General features: G+C 44.5%; 2 protein-coding genes and 2 long non-coding RNA genes across 10 annotated transcripts in view; 2 read left to right on the top strand and 2 right to left on the bottom strand.

The window, feature by feature from the left end:
• The window catches only part of fam135b (family with sequence similarity 135 member B), a 68,495-nt gene extending 54,951 nt beyond the window's left edge, over positions 1–13,544 (bottom strand). For 2 of the 7 annotated variants that reach the window (XM_088365070.1, XM_088365076.1), the window contains exons 1-10: positions 13,476–13,544; positions 11,843–11,919; positions 8,229–8,314; positions 7,350–7,508; positions 6,722–6,845; positions 6,023–6,164; positions 4,573–5,157; positions 2,676–2,772; positions 2,141–2,220; positions 126–268 (exon numbers count right to left, since the gene is read on the bottom strand). In XM_088365070.1, coding sequence (XP_088221196.1) covers positions 126–268; positions 2,141–2,220; positions 2,676–2,752 — 300 coding nt within the window. In that variant the 5' untranslated portion in view covers positions 2,753–2,772; positions 4,573–5,157; positions 6,023–6,164; ... (3 more) ...; positions 11,843–11,919; positions 13,476–13,544. Of the gene's footprint in view, positions 1–125; positions 269–2,140; positions 2,221–2,675; positions 2,773–4,572; positions 5,158–6,022; positions 6,165–6,721; positions 6,849–7,349; positions 7,509–8,228; positions 8,315–8,358; positions 8,504–11,842; positions 11,920–13,475 lie in introns of those variants that run through there. The other 5 variants (XM_088365073.1, XM_088365072.1, XM_088365075.1 and 2 more) reach the window with 5 other exon arrangements.
• LOC148379724 (uncharacterized) lies at positions 1,551–2,990 on the top strand. The gene is made up of 3 exons (XR_015855013.1): positions 1,551–1,660; positions 2,377–2,494; positions 2,690–2,990. It is a non-coding gene; the product is annotated as an uncharacterized LOC148379724 (long non-coding RNA).
• On the top strand, positions 6,747–18,030 carry col9a1c (collagen, type IX, alpha 1c). The gene is made up of 38 exons (XM_088365078.1): positions 6,747–6,858; positions 7,691–7,755; positions 8,372–8,443; positions 8,654–8,783; positions 10,255–10,651; positions 10,733–10,813; positions 11,654–11,671; positions 11,862–11,951; positions 12,021–12,056; positions 12,563–12,634; positions 12,716–12,760; positions 12,845–12,880; positions 13,738–13,761; positions 13,837–13,890; positions 13,997–14,068; positions 14,310–14,348; positions 14,491–14,547; positions 14,656–14,709; positions 14,786–14,839; positions 14,915–14,968; positions 15,033–15,086; positions 15,153–15,206; positions 15,282–15,335; positions 15,417–15,470; positions 15,533–15,586; positions 15,658–15,702; positions 15,762–15,815; positions 15,883–15,936; positions 15,999–16,052; positions 16,132–16,203; positions 16,271–16,306; positions 16,368–16,412; positions 16,477–16,509; positions 16,576–16,722; positions 16,805–16,859; positions 16,928–17,122; positions 17,184–17,270; positions 17,350–18,030. The coding sequence occupies exons 1-38, from the start codon at positions 6,830–6,832 to the stop codon at positions 17,553–17,555; spliced, it is 2,832 nt and encodes a 943-aa protein (XP_088221204.1). The 5' UTR covers positions 6,747–6,829; the 3' UTR covers positions 17,556–18,030.
• Positions 15,897–18,048, bottom strand: LOC148379721 (uncharacterized). Its single transcript, XR_015855012.1, has 4 exons — positions 17,835–18,048; positions 17,569–17,645; positions 17,345–17,482; positions 15,897–17,195 (listed from the first exon to the last, which is right to left on the bottom strand). It is a non-coding gene; the product is annotated as an uncharacterized LOC148379721 (long non-coding RNA).
• Positions 18,049–18,212: the final 164 nt, after the last annotated feature.

The raw sequence follows: 18,212 nt of genomic DNA, 5'->3' as shown, positions 1-18,212 counted from the left end.
TGACTCGCACCGCACATAACCAGATGCGCAAGTTTTCAGTTAGACGGCCAGTTTCACAATCTAATAAGGTAACACACAAAATAAAATGTACGTGGGTGCAGGAAATGTCACCAGGCGTGACTCACCCGCTCTCCATCCAGCAGCAGATGCACTTTGAAGACCATGCTGTCGTTGACAGCGATATCCTCGTTCCTGTAAAGGATCTGGAAGATCCGGCTGAACACGACGCCGTCGTACACCCCCGGGGAGCTGAAGCTGCATTCGCCTGCTGGGCGACAACATGGCATACATTACAACACAAGCGGCGACGTGACAGGATGTCGCTGTACATATGCAAATGTGTCCCGTTGGATGTTTAATGTATATTTCAAATGCTGCACTTCAAGGTTGCGCTGGATCATAAATGAAACGTTGCAAGGATCAAAATGGCACACATCTTCCCATTTGAAATGGTTGCACTGTATCCTAAATGAAACATTTATTTTCATTTATTTCCAGGGATCAAAACAGCACACATCTTCCCCATGATATGCTCTCTTGTCTGGTCTCGTGCTATTTTCACACAAGCAGCATGGGCATCCAGCTGCGAGGCCCGAGAGGCCTTTGAAACGTCCCGCAGAGACGGCGTGCCTGTTTGGGTCTTAAAGGCTGCCTCTCTCCACGGGTGGCGGTGGGGGGAAGGCTCGCTCCTGATAATGCCGCCGCCGCCGCCGCTCCCTGTAGCATCAAACGGCCTCAAAGCGGACGAGTGGGAGTGTGTGACTCGTGTCAAAGACTTGTTGGATGTGTGAAGGAGACCCGAGTGCTGGACTGAAAAGAAATGATGTGTTGGGCTAGTTTTGGACTGCGATTGAAATGCAAGATTGTTTTCCAGACTTACTTAAATTTTCAAGTTATGTTCTAAGTACCCGGCCAGAATCGACAAGTAGCCTGCTATTGAGCAACTTAGAGCTGACAAAACACTTTCCAAATGAAACAACATTTATTTTTCAGAGAGTACCACTGATTTAAAAAAAAATAATAAATTGTGACTTTCAAAGCCAGCTCGCCATTCATTTTAAACAGCCTCTTTCAACTAATTCAGACCAGGCCGAAACACTAATGAACGCCGACGGCGGCTTTTAAACATGTTAAAAGCCATCAAGACATCCGTCAATCAAAACAACACAATATCCTTACATTTCGGAAGTAACGTGTCACACATCAAACGCTTATTGCATAATGAGCCGCTTCCGTCTGTACACGTTTTGGGGCGTTATCACATCCTGCACTTTAAAACTTGCTCAAATGCCCCTAAGCTTTAGTCACAGTCATTCTGTGCCTCAAATAATCTTCTTAGCGCCTCCGGTATGCTACATCTGCTGTGTATTAATGTGTGTGTGAGTGTGTGTCCTAACAATAAACCCCCCCAAAACTCTCAGCGTACAATCGCTCTTTGTGATCCCGCTTTGAAAAATCATCATTGCGAGTGAACGGTCGTCGTTAAACGCTTCAGTTGAGTGTTTGACGCAATCCGTCACGCTCGTCTGGGGCACAATAATAAGTGAAATGTCAAGCGTGCACGTCGAGAGCGATCGCTGGAAGGGATTATTTCCTGGTGGTGTGTATGCGCCGCCCACCTACCCACCCACTCTCAACGTTTTTGCAATCAGCCTGCGAGGTGAGCGGCCTTAATTCGTGACCTTGTGAAAGTGTGGTAAATTTGTCTTTTTTTTTTCCATTCCTCTCTGCTCAATCCTTTCTTGTCCTCTAAAGAACAACCTCTTTTTTTGTAAGAGCCAGATCCCCACAATCTGCCAAACACACACACACACTCGCCCGTCCGGGGAAGCTAAAAATAACCGTGATTCCTGTGAATCATTATTGTCAGTGAATCGGCTTCCTGGATAGCTGAGGAAGCAGATTGCTGTGGAAGGCTAAAAAAAAAAAAAAAAAAGATGTCAAGTATGTAAATTGAGCGTGCGTGATTGTATTTCACGTTTGTATAGAGGAGGAAGTCATCAGGTGAAAATGCTTGAATGAACATTGATTGCGAGCGGGAAGCGATCGAGCAGCCATTTCGCTCGTGGAACTCAGACATATTGTTATTTATGTTTCTATTTGTTGTTTATATTGATTTTTAATTTAAACTGGCACTCACCTGCATTGTCTTGCGCCGTCACTATTAACCTGTGGAGCACGCGAGGGGAAACCTTCAACGCCGTTCGGACCTGGTAGAACCTGATGGAACATATTTGTGCACATATGTAACAAAAACAAGTACAAGTTTTTGGCTAGATAAATCCAAAAAGAATTCAAAATGGCTTCTTGACAGGGCAGCCCAGCCGATGGGAATCAAGAAGAGCAAATTAAAATCGATATTGCTTTACGTCTCAGCTCTCTCTCTCTCTGGGGACACGTTGGACAATTAAGGAGAGCAAAATGTGGCTGTAAAGATAATCATCACATCAGTGCTGCAATGACAACAATTCCAAAGATGAAAGCTTTGACAGAGGCAAGTACACAAATCACTTTTCAGACAGTCAATAGATACATAATAGATGTTAATGGCATCACTCAGGTCAATACCAGTTAAGAGTAAAACACTGAGATGCAAATAGTCCATCTTGTTTTGGTGATTGTCGAAAGGAACCCATTGCATTTTCTCAATTATTTAATAGCTTTAAATTTCTTACCCTCTCTGAAAAAGATCCACATTGTGAAACTTGTGCAACTCGATGGAAAACTCCAACGTTCCCTGAACTTCAGACATGATATCATCCCAGTCATCACCTGTCAAGAGAAGATACAACAACAACGACATCATGATTAGTTACAATTAAAATTCTAAAAATAGCCTCAGTGTATGACATACAGCCCGCGGCTTAACTGGCACAAACACAGCATGTTTGCTTTCTGTTTAACCAACAATGTCTGGATCTCATTTGGACAAAAGACTCAAATGTGTAGACGTGAATCAGCTCTTCCACTCATGGAAAAGAAAAAAAAACATGCAGACATTTTATATGGATTGTGGAAATATACCAAAGCAGAAAAAAAAACAAAAAACCCTGGTTTCTCTCAATGTGCCGACTCTGCACTTGTTTTGACAATGACGGGCACGTGCAGCTTCCAAGAAAAGAAGCTTTGGGGTTCAAAGAGAATACTTTTCCATTTGATTCCTTCACTTCTCAATAATTCTACCGCCTCCTCTCTCAAGAAACAAGTCGAGTGGGCACGGAGCAGCGCGTTGAACATTGTGTACCTACTTGCCGTCTTCCCTCCTTAAAACAATCTATCTTTGTCATGTGCTTATTACATAACGCCGGCACACACAGGCAAGGCAGACGTCAGCGATTTTATTAATAGGCGTAGCTTGAAAATTCATCAATCGGCTAATTATGTCAGAACAGAGCTCGGCGCTGACAACAAGAGAGGCCCTCGACTGCTGTTGGTTGATGACGACATGAGAAAGTATCTTATGTCATTTTGCGAGCTGCAAATCTATCAGAAGTTTTTTTTTTTTTTTTTTTGCATTCTATGCCTGAGCAATTGTTTCTTTGCTGAAAAAAGCCATGTAGTTCCCAGAAAAGCCGGAACAATGTGTCCTTGGCAGGAAAACACTGAGCCAGAAATCATGTGATGTCATAATCTTTGCAGAAACACACACACGACCCCGATGGTGGCGTATTAAGCTCTTAGCCGCTGCCTGGACATGTATGTTCTGTACGTCACGTGTCATCGGCATCACCGGGCAAAAATCGATTCTTTACTGTGGCGAAGGAATGTAATAAGGTGAACATTTTTGCACTGTCGCCACCCGCCTCTTTGCAAACTTGTTGGTGTGCTCTTCCATCTGTCATGTGCTAAGCTAGGCATGACAGTGACTATTTGTTCTCCCGCCTGTTGCGACGCAGCCACACCATCTCGTGCTCTCCTGCTCTGCTGTTGCAGTCACATGAGAGAGGGCAACACCAAACCTGCTTATCTACAAGGCACACGCATGGCAGTGCTAGTTTGGAACGGTGCAAAACTAATTATATGGCTTTAAATGTGGGTCATAGAGGCCTTTTTTTAAATTACTTTTTATTTATATTTTATTTTAGACAAGGCTATGGCCTGTGACGATATCGTAGCTCCTCCCCCTTCTTAAGCATTGCCCCTAAATGGCACTAAGTGAATAACAGACCAATTAGTGAATTTGTCAACACCAAACTGAGCACTGATGTACTTTATCTAATAAAGTAGGATCTACTTTCAAGCCTTGGCGGAGGTCAGGGCCTGTTTGCTCATCCGCACACAAACACGTACGCAAACATTCAGATTTTGTTTCCCATGTTCTAGGTTCGGCATATTCCCAAAGTACTTTATTTGAACTTCTAGTTTGATGACTTGACTTCTCCACAGCTCAACAGTGATGCATTTAAGTGAAAGTTAAACACAGACAAGCGGTCATCCAAAATAGCACCTCGTGATGCTCACTGAGTATCAACATCATTGTCTATACTAAGACCTTTCACGTCTGCTCGGTACTGTCCGAACCCGCACGCGTGCACGCACCGATTCCGCCGGAGCAAAGTCCGACGTGCTTACCTTAACAGTGATCCAGGAAGTGAGACGATCCACAGAGTTAATGCAGATGGATGCGCTCCTGTGCAATGTTTATATCTCCGTTTGCAGGACTACGACGGCGGCTGCTGCTGCCGCTGCTGCTGCTGCTGTTGCCATGGTTATTCATCCAGACCCTGCGTGTACTGCAGTCCCCCCCACTTTCCCTCTCCCGCGCGTGCTCTATCGCTCTTCATCAATCCATGTCTCTCCAATCCACATGGCGGAGAGGAGGAGGAGGAGGATGATGGTGGGGGGGGGGATGCCAAATTTGGGCGTCTGTTGCTTAATCCGCCTTCGCCCTCCGGCATCCAGTCCACTGGCTTCTGCGAGTGTACGGCTGCGGTATTAATAGTAAAGCGTGCAGACACGGCGACGTGTGTGTGTGTGTGTGTGTGTGTGTGTGTGTGTGTGTGTGTGTGTGTGTGTGTGAGCGCTCGTGTCCTGCTGCTGCACTCTCGCACGGCGCGGCCAGCCGGCCAACCAGCCGGCTGACATCAGAGCCAGCCCACTAAAAGCTGAAGTGAGCCTTCAAATGAGGAAAAAGGATAAATCATGTGTTGATGCAACCTGCAAAAGATCAACACAATAGATTAGTGGCGGAAAGAAATCATTTGCCTAACCTTGGGTTAAAGTAACCCAATGTTCTCATTATGATGATGCATGTCTGAAACGGCATCCATGCTGAGTTCAAGGGCGGTCAGTGCACGTGACAGCTATGGAAGCACTTGTCAATTCATGTCAGGCTACAAGAAGATGAATTTTAAACACACAGTTGCTTTAAAATGTACCAGACAATTTAATCAAATATCAAAAGGTCGCTGACGCTTGGAAAAAAAAGCACGAAAAGTCGTGAGTACAACTGCGCAAGGTCACAACCACCTTTGGAACTGTCTAGTCATTTTTTTTCCCTTACTATCCACAGTCAGGGATGAATAGATACTTTTAAAAGCAAGATAATTAAACAGCATTTTAGTTATTTCATTATTTAATCATTTCATTTTCCAGCCCTGGTGTAAGAATTCAACAACGCGGACCGGCAGCGTAGGAAAATAGACAGACGGACGCAAGATGGATCGATAAACAACACATTTAATTTGATAGATGAAATGATTGCGCTGTTCCTTTAAGGTGCGTTAGCGGCCCTCCCTCCCTCCCATCTTCACCTTGCTTTTAAAATGCCAAAGTCAATCGTAGCTTTTCGCACATGGCATTCTGCCATCGGCTTGGAGCACTCTTGATTAAGGATGGAAGCGCTATTGATTTTTTTTTTTTTTCCCAAATGTCCGCCGTACTATTAGGACGAAAAAGCCTGTCTGAGAGCTTCGGCCGCAAGGACGCCGACATCCAGGTCATCCAAGAGTAATAAAACGGAAGACTTTCAATCACATTTGAATATTGAAGCTAGACTTAGCACCATCATTCCATCACTGACCTGGATGCAGTAACAACTTGTAGATGTTTCCGTGTGCTCCAACTATTGTGACTTTGACATTTACAAGGAAGATCCAGCTGGAGTCCAGCTCCAGGGCGGGGCTGCTTACATCCACAGGTCATGAGTGTACTAGTCACGAGGCCTGATGAGGAGGGGGGAGAAAAAACACAAAAACACTTTTATTTTTTTCTTTCTTACTGCTGGCTCTGTGGGTTCTTGCTCTAATTCTGTTAACTGGACACATGGTCGGGCACGCCGTCTCTATTAAGGCGATGGAAGAATTGCCACCGGTTGGCGCAGAGCATAAATTGCGCGCAGGCTTAATAACAAGGCGAGTTCACGTCAACGCAACAGGGCCGCCCGACGTGCATTCCTCGAGCGAACCCAGGCTCAACACGTGTTTGTAAAACGCACATATCATCACTCTGCTTCTTCAATCTTCACGATTACCGGGATCATTATTAAGAGAATTACATACAGGCTGCACATATCATTAGGGGGCACCCAAGAGAGGCACAAAAAAAAGCCAGTTTACACACACATGGGGCCCCGGGGCTCTCGCATCTTTTTAAGTGTCGGTAATAAAACGGTGACACCACCTCCCTCAAGAACTCCTGGCCAATGGGAGGCCATTAAGCCAACTTTTATTTGGCCTCCGAAAAATGCTTGAACATCCCCTGCGCCGTCGCCCGCACTCACTCGCTTGTCAACATGCGCAGGTAGGACCCGGCTGAGGGGTGGGGGATTCCGATTCGACTTGAGCTCCAGCATCCGCAGCGCATCGCCGAGCTTCCGTGACAGTCAAACATGGCCTTCCGCTGCTCTGCTTTGACGAGGTAAATAACTCGCGTCAAGGCTTCTCATCACTCAGCTGTGTCGTGACCTTCTATTCTAAAAGCCTTTCTTTAGATTTGGTCAATAAGTAGGCAATGATGTGGCGTGAAAAAAATGCTCTTTTTCTTCTTGTAGTTCTGCAAAATTGATACATTTTTGGGGCAAATTGGGCATTCTTTTCATCCAAAAATATATGGATTTTTATTTTTTCCATTGGTGTAACATTACATAACTCCAAATGTTTAACGGGAGATTTAGTCAGTGCCTTCTCACACACATCGCACAATTAATTTGTCTCATGTGAATATGAATGTGCTTGTTCCTTTCTTTGTTTCAAGGGACAAATATCACACAAAAAAACAATTAGGTGCTAATGTGAGAAGAACAAATGCTTTGGAGGAAAATGCTTGCCGCCAACTCTCATTACCACCCACTGCATTCATTTATGCAAGAACTATTTCAAAATATGGAGAAGTGACGGATGCGCCGGTACCTTTGAGATGAAAAAATGCCAGCGAGACCCCGAGGGGCTTTGAAGATGCTCTTCTCTTCTCTGGGTTGACGTCTGGCCCCGCAAAGACCTTGCTGCTGACAAGGCCGCCAGTCGCTTTCCCTCTCTTGGCATTTCACTCACACGTCCGTTCACACAAATCTGCAAGAGAGTTAACACCGAGAGAGGTTAGGCCCTTGACGGCAGCGCCGGAGCATCGCTCTCTCGGATGGATGAGCGGCAACCTTCAATCAAGAGCAGAATTCAGCTTTTGTTCATATGTGGGGGTGCAATACTAAATGATGCTCTGTCTTCTGTTGCAAATATTTTTTTTTTCTCTGCAGAAAGCATCCATGGACACCTGTCCACATGGCCCTGGTGGCTCTCCTGCTTGCTCCTGCACTTGGACGTAAGTCACCGTGCACACCTTATTTAACAATGTCTATCCAAAGACCAAAACGACGATGAGACTGGTGTACCTATTAATGTATGCGATTAATGTTCAGTTCCTGTACCATGGCGAGGTCACCAAGCGAAGGGGCCCGTAATAGCAGCCGTGCCTTAGTGGTCCGTGTCGTGCAGGGGATTAAATAAGATTAAGCGTTCCCCCTGTGACAGTCCCAACAATGGCATTGTCTGCACTTGTTTACAGAAGCTGTAAATGTAATATGACTGCGCTAAGCTGCAGTAAGAGTTTTTTTTTTTTCTTTTTTCAAAAAGTGCACACGGGAAGCCATGTGACATCATTGCGGTGGGTGGCACGTAATGAGTGGCTTTGCCCGTGTAAAGCGACAGTAGATGGTAACTTTAACAACTTGAGTGTGTGGTCAGAAAAAGTGTTTAGCGGCAGTAAAAAAATAAATGGCATAAATTCCGTCTCACCGCTCGGTCTGATGTCTCAGCGTATATGTGGGCTTGCTGAAGGCCTTCCAGATGTGTCAGTTGCTGACTGGAGTGACTCCAAATGGCTATAAGAATAATAATAATAATAAATAAATAAATAATCCTGTACCTTCTGTCTTCAGAACTGGACTTTAATCGACTGGATGGCGACACCGTCTGCCCACCTATGAGAAGCGGACAGGATGATCTTCCGGGTGAAAACCTTTTTTTTCTGGAGGGGTGGGGCGTATCCTGTTATTTGATGAAAAGTTGACCTATTTGCAATTAAAGTATGACTTTAGCACCACCTTGGAGCATCTTTGTGCCAAGAAACTATGTCAAAGTTAGTTTAGGAGTTTCATTTTGGCTTGAGCTTCATTCATACACATTGTAAGAAATCTGCATTTCTCCACCTTTCTACTCAGGTTTTGATTTGATCACTCAATTCCAACTTGATGTCATCCCGCTGAAAGGCGTGAGGAAGGTGGACGGCTCAACTCCCCTGCAAGTGGCCTACCGCCTGGACCGGGAGGCCAACTTCCAAATTCCAACCATGTGAGTCGTGCAACTTTTGAGTGTATATTTTCAAAGAGCGTACGGCAATGTCGCCGGGTGTGTTCCCGATGCAGGTGTTGCGTTATTACAGGTCGGCCGCAGATGTTAGCGTATGGCGAGGGACATATAATTGATAGTGCAAACGTGTCTGAACATATTTGGCATCTCGCCGACCACAGAGGGATGTTTTATGATGCATTTCTGGGGAGAAGGTGGGGGAAAAAAACCCAAGAAGCTCCAAAAACTTAGTCTATTTGAGATCCATACATAAGGCGTACTGTCAAGTTTGGAGAAAATTAACAATTTCATACGGTAATTATAATGCACCAAATCCAACTAAATCACACGAGAAAACCTTCCCGGAGACAAATCTTGACACGCCTTTTTGGTAATGATTTATCTTCTGCTGCGTGAGCTCCTTCAAGGCTATGAAACAAAAGCGGGATAAATAACGAGTGCTGACAACATCACTAGCTTCCTGTAAAAAATTCACGAGTTCCTAATTAAAGGCTGGACTTGGCAGCAGGATTAGCTTTTTTTTTTTTTTTTTGTGGGTGGCTTTGTGGCTTCAAATCAACTGCGGCCTCCAAATGAGACCCAACAAGGAATCAGGATTGAATCCAGCAAGTGAATCTGAACTTCTGCTTGGTCCTAAGAAGAAATGATGCCTTGCAATTGGGTGATTATCTCTTCATATTAGCCCTGCAGGCTCAGCGTTTTTAAGCGTAGCACGCCATTTCACAGAAGTGAATTAAGGAGTTTGTTCAGGTAATGGCACTTTACATAATCAAAGCCGCCGACCCTTCAGCTTGGTCTACATCGACGTTAAGCCTCCCGCGGGTCGGCTTGATCACATGCTGTTATGTAACGCCGGCTCGGGCTGCACTGTCACACTGAATGCTAATAGGTGTTTACTGGCTCTCCACTTTCAAGTCCGTCCTCGCCGAGGTGTTTTCGACAGCACATCCTCTCTCTTCCCTTCCGTCAGCACATATTTGAGACGATACTAGAAAGAGCTCTGTTTGGTTTATTGGGTAGCAGGAAACCTATTTTATTGCTTGTTGTTTACAAGATGTGAAGAAAAAAAAAAGTCACAGATCTGAATTTGCCACCTAGTGTGAATCTGGCTCATTAAAAAACACAGCGAGCGGAGGCTGGCCTAAGTGGAAGATTGAATTACACCCACCGAGGCAGCATATTCCACAGTGCCTGAATACGCCATAATAGAGTAACATGATTATCTGGTGAATCTAATTTCAATATTTTTATGCCAGGTGTGATTCGACATTAACTTTGACATGACTTTCACTCAGGCTGAACAATTTTGAAAAACGTAATCTAATCGGGTTTTTGTTTCCCTCAATAATGAAATAGATGTGATTTATTTCATGCATTTAAAAACAAAACAAAAACATTTGGATTATAATAAACAATTTCAGATTTGTTGTGAATTTTCCAATCATGGACCTAGGCTGAACTTCCCTCGCGGTTTCCCCGATGAGTACTCCTTCATGGTGACGTTCCGCATGATCAAGAACACCGTGAGCAAAGTGTGGAACGTCTGGCAAATCGTGGACGAGGACGGCCGCAAGCAAGCCGGGATGAGGCTCAACGGGGACCAGCAGTCCCTGGAGTACTTCCTGACCAGCCCCGACGGCAACCTCCAGACCGTCACCTTCCCCGGCCTGTCCGTGCTTTTCAACACCAAGTGGCACAAGGTGATGATCGGCGTGGAGCGCGAGCAGGTCACGCTCTACGTGGACTGCCAGCCCGTGGACCAGAAGCCCATCAAGGGCAAGGGGGCCATTAACACCGAGGGGGACACTCTCATCGGCAGGCTTGACGCTGACCCCGAAGCGTCCGTGGTGGTAAGCTACGTCAACGTATTTCGGTGACAGAGACTCCTCACGATTGGCTTTCTAGCCTGCTGCTGTTATGTCTTGTTTCAGTTTGAGCTCCAGTGGATGCTGATTCACTGCGACCCAAAGAGAGCCCAGCGTGAGAGCTGCAACGAGTTACCAGCTACCGAGGTACCCAGATGCGCTTAGCTGCGGTTTGTGGTGAGGCGAGCCGCCCTATTGCATGCTGGGAGGGAACCAGGCAGAGATGGAATCGCCCAACACGCTGGGAACGCAAAGTTAGCTGACGAGAAACCTTCATCGTTATGAAATCTTAATTGAGGGGGAAATTACAAAGTCAGCTGTTGGGTAATTCATTCCACATTTACCTGTGGTTACTAGTTCATTTCACTTCTGGTTTCTGCCACGACATTTCTTGGAAGAAGGAAACCACACTACTGATATTTGCAGTCACTTTCTTGTTTTATCTAGATTTTAAAAGTAAGGTATATATTTTGTTGCATTTTTTTTGTTGCACAATAATGATCTTGTTAGACAGCAGCAAACCATGTATTTTTTAATCCTGCAATTATGGGGAAAAGGAAACTTTTCAACAGCATGTCTATCATTCCAGCATACTGTGAATGAAATATAGAGGATACTTTTTATCCGAGTATGCATGTTAGCATTTGGGATAGCCATTTATTTCATTAGCATGCTTGTGATGCCAACATTTTGGTCGCTCATTAAACAAAACTGCCTCAGAGAAGTATTTAAAGGGGTGCCATGAACTAGAGTGAGATTAATGTTTGCATCTTCACAAAGTGTTCATCCAGGCTAACATGTCGGGAGGCGGTTACTTGGCGACGGGTACCTTGGTATGACGGATGAGCTTGAAATGAGAGCATGACAACTCACTGCAATGATTCTAAGCAGATGCACTTCTGCTGGCTCTTATGGTGACGGGGGGTGTGTACACTTTCACTAACTGCAATTTTTTTTGTTTTGGTCTGATTTCTTTGGCTCCTTCAGATGTTTGCCAATGCTGAGGTATTTATCTATCCACTCTACTCTGTTTTGCTTAATCTCGGTTGCTTGGGCGCCTCATTGCACACAAATAGCTTCCTAGCAATACTTTTCAGATGTCATCATTTATACAGCATATTAGAAATTCATCAAATTTGACATATTTAATCATTACAAGCCATTTTTATTACTTACTGTCCGTTTCCTGTCGCAGCCTGAAAGATCCGTCCCAGGCCCTCCTGGAGTCAGCGGCCCTGAGGGTCCTCGCGGGCCTGCGGGGGAAGACGGTCGAGATGGACGAGATGTAAAACAAATCTATAAAAAATATGTCTGACATTTAAAGCATTTTTTGACAATTTTAATTTGTCTCCAGGGTCTTCCAGGGTCTCCTGGCAGCCCGGGTCCGGCTGTAAGTATACAAAAAAATAACCTGCCCCTTTGGAAATAGAACCATTCTTTCTGCATGGCTTTTTTTTTTTTTTTTTTGGGTCATGACTTTAAATCAAGGTAAAGTGACTCGCACACCCACAGACGTAAACCTTGGTCTCTTGATGGTTTGCAAAGTGTCAGCCTTGGAAGGCAAACCATCAATTTGGCAGCCTGATAATGGAGAGCCTCCATACATGATCGAATACGCCCGTAATTCCCTTCATTTCACGCGAGTTAAAACTTATGTGATCAATACATAATCAATGAATCCCAGCCCATCGCCATCACTCCATTGCATCACTACAAACAAGAACTAGCAGAAGCAAAAGGTCAGCTCATCACTCGTAAAACTCCAGTCCCATCCCGCCTTAAACAAGCTGAGAAACGATGATGAATGCTCACTGTCACTACCTTTGCACACTCGAGAGACTGTGTGGGGATGAAGATAAAGTTCTCCTATTTGCGTTTGGTGTGTGTGCTTGGCAGGGCAGCAAAGGCGAGCAGGGGGAAATTGGACTTCCTGGGCAGCGAGGCCTACCTGGTCTTGCAGGACCTACTGTAAAAAAACACCATCCATTACTAGCAAGTCTTTTGGGTATCTACTACACTAACATTGTCATCTGTGTTTATTTCCCACAGGGTTCTCCGGGCCCAATGGGTCCCCGAGGGATCGTGGGCGAGAGAGTAAGGAACTATTTAAAACGCTTTATAAATGTTCCTGCAATAAGAAGATTAATTCATCTTAACTGTCTGTCCCCAACTCATTAGGGTCTTCCTGGTTTTCCTGGGCCTGCAGGTCCTGCTGTAAGTGAAGATATTTTTTTTTCTTAAAAAAAATATGGGCAACTTAATTGATGAAGGGATGCATAATTTTTTTTTAGCAGTAGTACTTGGGGCTGCATAAGACCGTGCACTTCCTAACCAGATCTAATACAAAAAAAATATTTATATGAGGCAAATTGTATGCATGTCTGTTTTATATTGAACCAAATGTGCACAACTGTAGTTTTATATACCTTCATTTTAAATGCATATGGAAAGATACATTGCTGAATGACAGGAAAACAAACAAACAGAAAACTGTGTAACCCCGTTTAAACTGCGCTATTGCGCACTTGCACAAAAATTCCCACTCAATGACATAAAACTGCCAAAAAGCAAGTCAATATTAAATGCAAGTGTTCATTTTGTGCATCTTATATTTTTTCCTACGTATAATTCAAATCCACAAATTAAGTAGGCTGGTTGACTCACCTGTGCGCGTCTGTCACACCAAGCGCGTGTCCAATTAAGCAACCATACGCGCTTGTAAAACTATTCAACCTTAAATGCGTTACATGACTGTTTTACGAGGACATTAATTTAATAAATACTCGTGAATTTTAAACGTCAACGTCACCTTGATTTGTGCACAGGTATTTTTCTTGCTCTTGCGCTTCTTTGCAATTCCAACCTCGCCATAGTATAGCGATGTCTGCCACCTTGTGGTTAATACCAGTATTGCGACTTTCAATTCCTCAGGGACACAAATTATTTTTAATTCCAAAATATCAATTAATCAAGGGCCACCCCAAGTGTAGACGAGGGTCACCAGTTGCCCATCCCTGATCTAAGTCACCAATCATGAAGTAATCAATCTTCTGTTTGTTTTGTCTTTACAGGGCCCATCAAGTGAAGGACCTCCTGTATGTGTTCACAATTTCCAAATTTGGTCTGGTGCAGTGAAGGTGATCTGCTCAAACTGACTGTTTTTCCAATAGGGACCACCAGGAAAACCGGGAATCCCGGGCGATGAAGGCAATATCGGGCCTGAGGTCAGTCATGGAATGAACCACATATTAAGATGAGAATAAATGTGTTTCTAAGAACCTAAGCAAATTTTTTATTTATTTCTAAATGTTTTGATGGCGTGTTTTGCAGGGTGCACCAGGAGCCAAAGGGGATACTGGAAAGGCAGGACCTCCAGGGCTTCCAGGACCTCCTGGTCCAGCGGTAAGAAAAGCCTGATTGAAATCACTATTTGTGGTTTCCTGGGTGCTAAATTTGGATTTAAAGGTGCTTATTGCTGATTGGTCAATGCACTTCTCCCATGCGTCTGTCAATTTTGTTCACTCACAGATGCTTTTCTTCTCGGGTTCTTCCACTTGGGAATTTCTCTGTTATGGTTGATTGATCTGTGAAAACACCTTAAGCTGCTTTGGGTGTTGTAGATGTGACTCTGCTGTGTTTTTAGGGCCCTCCTGGTCCCAGTGGTGAGGGAAGTGGGGAATCTGTGAGTGTCTTTCTGTCTTTCAGCCTGTCAATATGTTTCTTGGATGCACGGCTGCGAAATTCTCAGAGAATGTCTCGTCGTTTATGGGACAAAACGTTGAGTTGTATGGGTTTTTTTGTTGTTGTTTGGAATACATTTGTAGTGCCCTGCAGCCTGCCCTGCTGGACCTCAGGGATTGGCTGGGCTACCAGGCATGAAGGTGAGAATTTTTTAAAATTTAAACAGGTAACTACAATACTTTTTTTTTTTTTACTTAATATTGATTTTATATTTTTTTATTTTATTTATTTACTTATTTTGCTCTCAGGGACACAAAGGTATGCCTGGTGAGGATGGCAAAGATGGTATACCTGGAGAAAAGGTGCACAGTTTGATTGACACCATAAACAATATTGAGTGTAAACAATAAAGTGTGACCATCTTCATTCAATCCACAGGGAGATTCTGGACCTGAAGGCCCTCAAGGTGCGCCAGGTCGCATGGGAGACGACGTAAGACTATTAATTGTCACAATTACGCTAACATTGGAAATGTCTTCTCTATAATGTGATATCTGTCCATGTCAGGGACAAAGAGGACCCATTGGACCTCCTGGTACAACAGGAGAAAAAGGAGACAAGGTATGTTCAATTTAGGTTCGATTATATTCGATTTGCATTAAAGTAAGTGCTGGTTCTGTTATAGGGTCCTCCAGGTTTTAATGGCATGCCCGGACCCACCGGCCCACCTGGACCTCCTGTAAGTCATCTTGCCTTGCATTGACACCCACAAGGAAAGTCTTGAAGAGTGAATTTGTGTCCTCAGGGTGTGGAGGGATTGCGTGGACGTCAAGGTTTTGATGGACCCAAGGGTGATGAAGTGAGTGCAACATGCTGGCTGGAGAATATTATTGAAAAAATATATATTTCTCATTTGGATTTTATGTTTGATTAGGGCGCGATGGGAGCTCAAGGGGAGCAGGGTCCTCAAGGAAATAAGGGAGATGTTGTAAGTTGGATTAATTACATTTTAAAGCACTCAAATCTGTTTATTTTTTATTTTTTTAACTTGTGCGGTGGGCTTTGACAGGGAGAGCCGGGCAAAGACGGCCTAGATGGAATTCCTGGAACTGATGGTGCCAAGGTGACTTGTCTGCTAAAAATAAATCAATGTTTTCGTGTCTAAACTGTCAATCTACTCCACAGGGAGAGCCCGGGCCGGTCGGAACTGTTGGCGTCAGGGGGGTTGTGGGCATTCCTGTAAGTCTCCTTCATATATATATATTTTTAAGAGTATTACCTGAGCAGTTTTTTTTTTTTTTTTTTCCCAGGGGCTTCCAGGCAAGCCAGGATTAGTCGGACCTACTGGTGAAAAGGTACATTTTAATTTTAATAATTTATCTGAATGACAAAATGACGTGCACATTATCTTTAGGGTGACGCCGGTGCTGATGGAGCCATCGGGCCAATTGGACTTCCGGGCAAAACCGTGAGTTTCCTGAACATTCAATTCATGCTTGCTGTACATTAATATAATATATCCCACGTGTGGACAGGGTGAGGACGGGAAACCTGGAGAAGATGGAAAACCAGGAGAAAAAGGCTCAACTGTGCGTTGATATTGACTCCCCATTTTCTGTGATAAAATTTTGAATATGTGATACCTTTATAGGGTGGATCAGGGAAACAAGGGCCAGTGGGGCCAGCAGGTCCTCCAGGTATCGAGGTAACAACACCTTTTTAAATTTCATTGGGGTTGTGGCGATGACAAATTAACAGACGGGTTTCAAAATTGATCCTCGCAGGGTGAAAAGGGCGAGAAAGGCAACGCTGGGGAAACTGGAATGAAAGGTCACACTGGACACAAAGGAGATCAGGTTGGATGATCTTCTTACTAAAATGCCACAAAGCAAACAAAGGTATTGATTAAAGTTCTGTTGATAGGGGCCGATGGGACCAGAGGGACCAAAAGGAAGTTTGGTATGTTTACCTCTATTGCAAACATATTATTTGTATTTAATGACTAAAACAAATGATTCAGGGAGCTACAGGTCTTCCCGGAGATCCTGGAGTCAAGGGAGATCAGGTATGTTTTGTATTGTGGCTTCATTGGTTTGAATGAAACATTAAACCTAGCATCTCTCCATCAGGGTCCACCTGGAATTCCTGGAATTAAAGGAGAGGTATAAATGTTTTTTTCATGTTTATAACCAGAATGGACTGGCTTTGATTTACACTGTTCGACTCAGTATGGAACAAAGGGCGACAGAGGAGCAACCGGACCAGAAGGTAGACCGGGTCGGCCAGGCCATGAGGGCGTGGCTGGTCCAATGGGATCCCGAGGGCTGGAGGGAGAGCCGGGTTTACCTGGGCCACCGGGTCCCAGAGGTCTGCCTGTAAGCGTGGCGCCTGCTGACTCTGCCAGAAGTTGCCTTTCAAAATAAAATGTGCTTATCCACATTTCTGAACTCCTCACAGGGCCCAAGAGTTAGCGATGACAACCTTCGGGAAATGTGCTCAGCTGTGGTTGAAGGTTAGTTTGTACGTTTTGACTTGAAATGGTGGGACAAATTGACTTGTTCCATAATCTGGATTTTGCAGAACAATTAGGAGAATTCATGAAAGATTTCCTAAAGAGGCCCGCCGCATTGGGAGCTCCTGGCGTCCCAGGACAAGCGGGACCACCGGGCCCTGCTGGAGCTGACGGTGCGCCGGGACCACCGGGAGCTCAAGGGCCCATGGGGGTCAAAGGCCATCCGGGCTACTTTGGCATGCCAGGTTCACCGGGAAAGAAAGGTCAGGATTGAGATAACCCAAAGACTTGGGTAGATCCCAATCAACTGGCTCCTTTTTGTAGGTGACCCTGGAGCTAAGGGAGATAAAGGAGATAAAGGTGGAGATGGCATTGGAATCAAAGGAAGTGCAGGACTACCAGGTCCACCAGGTAAAAAAACAACAAAAAAAAAAACACTCATGTTTACCATGCTACATGTAAAAACAAATGGGTTTCAAAACTACCTTAGGTGCTCCAGGTGCTCCCGGCATCGGCAAAGATGGCAAGGATGGAGAACGTGGTGAACAAGGAATCCCCGGCGTCCCAGGAGCAGACGGTCCAAAGGGTCCATCTGGTCCACCGGGTCTTTGTGACCCATCAACCTGCACAAACCGAAATCCACCACCTCTCTTTATGTACAGCGGGAAGAAGTCATCCACTTACAGAAAAAAGTGAGACATGGACATACCGGGATCTTCAACCCTCAAGTGACGGACGGCGCTTCTAAGCTGGTCCAGTTTTGATCTTCAGGAGTCTACATTGGAACTGGGGATGTTAGCGACACAAAGGGAAACAAGACACACGGCACAACTGTAGAAATTGTATAGACTTGTGAGGAGCGACTTTAATGGGAGCTAATCTGAAGGTGAACGAGTTTTAACAAATATGAACAAACTGTAAAATAGAAAACATTTGTCTGACTACATGTATTTCATTTTCAATAGTGTTGCATACCTCACAATCCCAGAGTTTTTCTGTCACAGCGCCAACAAATCTTTTTTTTTTGTCACAATTATGTCAAGCTTTCCAGAAAAATTTGTCAAGATGTCATTTGGGCGTTGCCTGGATACAAAGGAAAATCAATATTGTCTCCCGTATGGGCACAATGCAAACATTCAGTTCAAATATGACCATTAGCTTACGTAAAAAAAAAAAAAAAAAAAAAAAAAAAGAGCATCAAGGACAATGTTATCAAACATTCCAGCCAGTTCGAGGTCGTGTGCACAAGGGTGAGACAGCACAAGCCGTAAAAACGAAGCACAGGTGATTAAAACTGCAATCAATTGTTTGATGACCATAACAAAACTAGCCGAGCCGTAGCCTCGTCACAAT

The sequence above is a fragment of the Syngnathus floridae genome, chromosome 21, assembly GCF_059516105.1.
Source record: "Syngnathus floridae isolate MCC-2025c chromosome 21, RoL_Sflo_1.0, whole genome shotgun sequence".
NCBI lineage: Eukaryota > Metazoa > Chordata > Actinopteri > Syngnathiformes > Syngnathidae > Syngnathus > Syngnathus floridae.
The sequence above is the reverse complement of the archived record's forward strand: the minus strand, read 5'-3'. Positions and strand labels throughout refer to the sequence as shown.